Raw genomic sequence first — 3,373 nt, forward strand, 5'->3', positions numbered from 1 at the left:
AACATGCATTGCAGCATGAATAAATTATGCACCTGAATTGGGACTAATTTTAATTGATTCTACTATTTGCTTTTACTTTTGATCTCATGTTTTTATAGCTTGTTTTATGTTCAGAGTTGATCTGTTTATCAGAATTTATTTGTAAAAAATGTTTGAATGTCACCATTGTAAATATTCATATGCGGATTCTTGATGCCTGTGTATGTTTAACTAAAGCCGTGAATTTAAACATTTTGTTCACATAAAAAATAAATAAATTGATCAATTACCACAACAGTAAAGGATCTCGGGCTATTTTTATTAATATTTCAAAACTGTTAATCATCAAAGAATCATCAATGAATAAATAACATCACTTGTGTCTCACAAACACAAAGCAGCTAGAGAACCACTAATATTACACAGTCAAGGGTCAAGAGCCCAAATAAAGCAAACACTGATCTCCATCATGGTGACTTCCAACGAAACTATTATTTTCATTAAAACATGAATAAAGTCAGTCTGGTTAGTTATAAGTTAGTTCACATAATATTGTTATGTTTAGTAACTTACACATTTTTACTTACCGAATTGAAGATTCCACACAATGAAAAAAACTCCATCTTAATTTGAATCAGCAACAGATGAGGCGAAAAGGACCGCCTTTTGTAAATGTCCTCCAATCAGTGAATTAGTTCTCTTGTTGCCAGACAGAACTCCTGGCATGGCCAATCACATCAAAGCAAGACCAGAGTGAGCTATTTTAATAAATTATGATTTTGAGTTCATACAACTTGAAATCTTAAGTTTATGTATTTTGTAGGTTAATAAGTTATACTAACTTATATTTTTGAGTTTCTGGACTAAACTAGTAATATTTAGTCAAGATTACTTGATTTGTTTAAGTAAAGACAACATTAGGGTTTACAGGGTGCAGAATGGGATGTAAAAGAATTTTGCTGGCAAATAAACAGAGATATCTGTGTTAAGAGAAACGTACACATTGTTCATTGCAATTTGATGAAGTTCAATGTTTCCTTAACGCATACATAACCAAGAAACATTTTAAAAAACAGTTCGGAGAACATGAAATAATAATGTTTTTAGTCCTCTTGTATATACTCAATGAGAATTACACTCTATGTGTGAGCAGAAGACCGCTAGATGATGCTGGATGAGATGTAAAACAGACTTTTGCTGGCAAATAAACAGAGATATCTGTGTTAAGAGAAACGTACACATTGTTCGTTCACATATAGGGTTGTATTTATAGGGAAAGTGAATCAGTTCATGAGCAGTTGAACTGAATTCCTCATTTACTGTTTCTGACGTCTATTCTGGAGATGAACAAATCCACATCAACACATAATGCCTTTCAATGCTGAACTTTATTAAAGTTTATTGTTGATTCGTTTCAGTTGTAGATTTAAAGAAGTGACCCACACCAAAGAGAAGATAACTGATCAGGGTATATAAAACAACAGCCATATATCATAGGTCACCATATATACCATGATCTACTGAGTTACTCAGTTAACAGAGGAAAGGACACCCAAAACTTTCTGAGAAACACTGTAATGTTTCTTCAAAGGTCTAAGCCACACGTTTGATCTTCATTCTGATGGATTTCATACCGACAGCGATATTGTTCTTCCAGTGGAACCAAACATTTCCAATGGCGAAAATGGTGGGATCTTCTCCCCATAAATACACACCGTTGGGGTTTGCATGATAACAGCCGTTGTACCAAAATGCCCCGAGATACTGTTTGGCACAGTTCTTCACATCAGTGTCTTGGTCTTTGTCAAAGGTGGTGAACTTCATACCATTATGGTAGGTCAAAGAGTCGCCTGCAGAAGAGAAGAGCACCATTGAGGACATCAGGTGCACATTTACTCAACTGAGTATGATTTATTTTTATTTTTTTGTGAATGAAAGTGTCGTACCTGCTGCTCCATCCTTGAACCCTGAAACTTGCAGTTTATAGCCGTCAGTTTCAGGACCCACAGAGAAGGTCGAGTACTGAGCAAAACCTTTCCTTCCAGTGAAGTCCTCCAGATCCACTCTCAGCATGTACTTCCTGTTACGTGTCAGCTGGTGCATGTTCTCCAGCCCTGTTCACACACACACACACACACACACACACACACACACACACACACACACACACACACAATAACATGTTCAACCAAACACATGATCATCCACACAAACAGACACACACTGTGAGATCTTACCCATCCAGTATTCGCTCTGCACATTCCCAAATCCTCTCTTGTACTTATTCCACGGCTGATAGAAATTCACACTGCCGTCCATTCTCCTCTGAATCACCTGTGATGGGTTTATATAGAATATATGATTCATAATGTGTGTTCTGATGTGTGTTTAATGATCTAAAGTCAGATTCGTACCGTCCATCCTCCGTTGTCTTCATCTTTCCCATCTGAGACCATCTGACAGTAAACCCAGACAGGAGCATTCCCTGCTGGATAGATGGAGTAAATCCCACTGAGGTTCTGTCCTGCTTTATAATGGGAAGAACAGTCGACCGGCATGTCTCCATCCTGACTGCACCCACTCACCAGAACAACAGAGAGAAGAGCCACCAAAAACACCTTCAACTACACGAGACAGAGAGAGAGAAATGGTAAATGGTAAATGGACTGCATTTATATAGCGCCTTTATCCAAAGCGCTTTACATGTTTGCCTCACATTCACCCATTCATACACCGACGGCGATGTCAGCCATGCAAGGCGCCATCCAGCTCATCGGGAGCATGCTGGGGTTAGGTGTCTTGCTCATGGACACTTCGACACTTGGTCAGGTGGAACCGGGGATCGAACCACCAACCTTTCGGTTTGTAGACAATCTACATGAACCACTGAGCCACTGCCGCCCCTAGAGAAAGAGATGAACATCACTCTGAAAACCATCTCTAGAAATGTAGAGTTGTAGATGAACTTACTGCCATCTTCTCAGTCTCTTCTCAGTAAATCACAGCAGAGATGTGTTATATCTAGATTAAAATAATAAAACATGTTCATATAATGTCTGTTTTCTGAAAGTTGTATCGATGTCTGATGCTCTGTGAGGTAAATGAAGAATTAAACAGTAACTCACCTTCTGTGTTGAGTCTTGTGTTGTTCAGTCTGACAGACACTCTTTATATAGGACAGATTCTCAGACTCCTCCTCTGTCACACAAGACATTTACTTTACGACACCACCTTATAGAAAAACACATGTAAATATATGCTTATAACTTTTGTTCTGATTGACCTTTTATTGACTGAAACTCTTATCTTGTCGGCCATTTTGGTGTAATGCTTTAACACTTTCACACCGGTGTGATTCGAATGCTCAGTGCATCAAACAGATTATATAAACTGA

General features: G+C 38.2%; 1 protein-coding gene across 1 annotated transcript; it reads right to left on the reverse strand.

Annotated features, from left to right (window-relative positions):
* Positions 1-1,348: 1,348 nt before the first annotated feature.
* LOC137072719 (microfibril-associated glycoprotein 4-like) lies at positions 1,349-3,002 on the reverse strand. The gene is made up of 5 exons (XM_067440651.1): positions 2,950-3,002; positions 2,394-2,603; positions 2,217-2,313; positions 1,926-2,093; positions 1,349-1,829 (listed from the first exon to the last, which is right to left on the reverse strand). Exons 1-5 carry the CDS (start codon positions 2,953-2,955, stop codon positions 1,573-1,575), a joined length of 738 nt encoding a protein of 245 aa, XP_067296752.1. The 5' UTR covers positions 2,956-3,002; the 3' UTR covers positions 1,349-1,572.
* Between the last annotated feature and the right edge of the window lie 371 nt (positions 3,003-3,373).

The sequence above is a fragment of the Pseudorasbora parva genome, chromosome 4 (assembly GCF_024679245.1).
Source record: "Pseudorasbora parva isolate DD20220531a chromosome 4, ASM2467924v1, whole genome shotgun sequence".
NCBI classification, from domain to species: domain Eukaryota; kingdom Metazoa; phylum Chordata; class Actinopteri; order Cypriniformes; family Gobionidae; genus Pseudorasbora; species Pseudorasbora parva.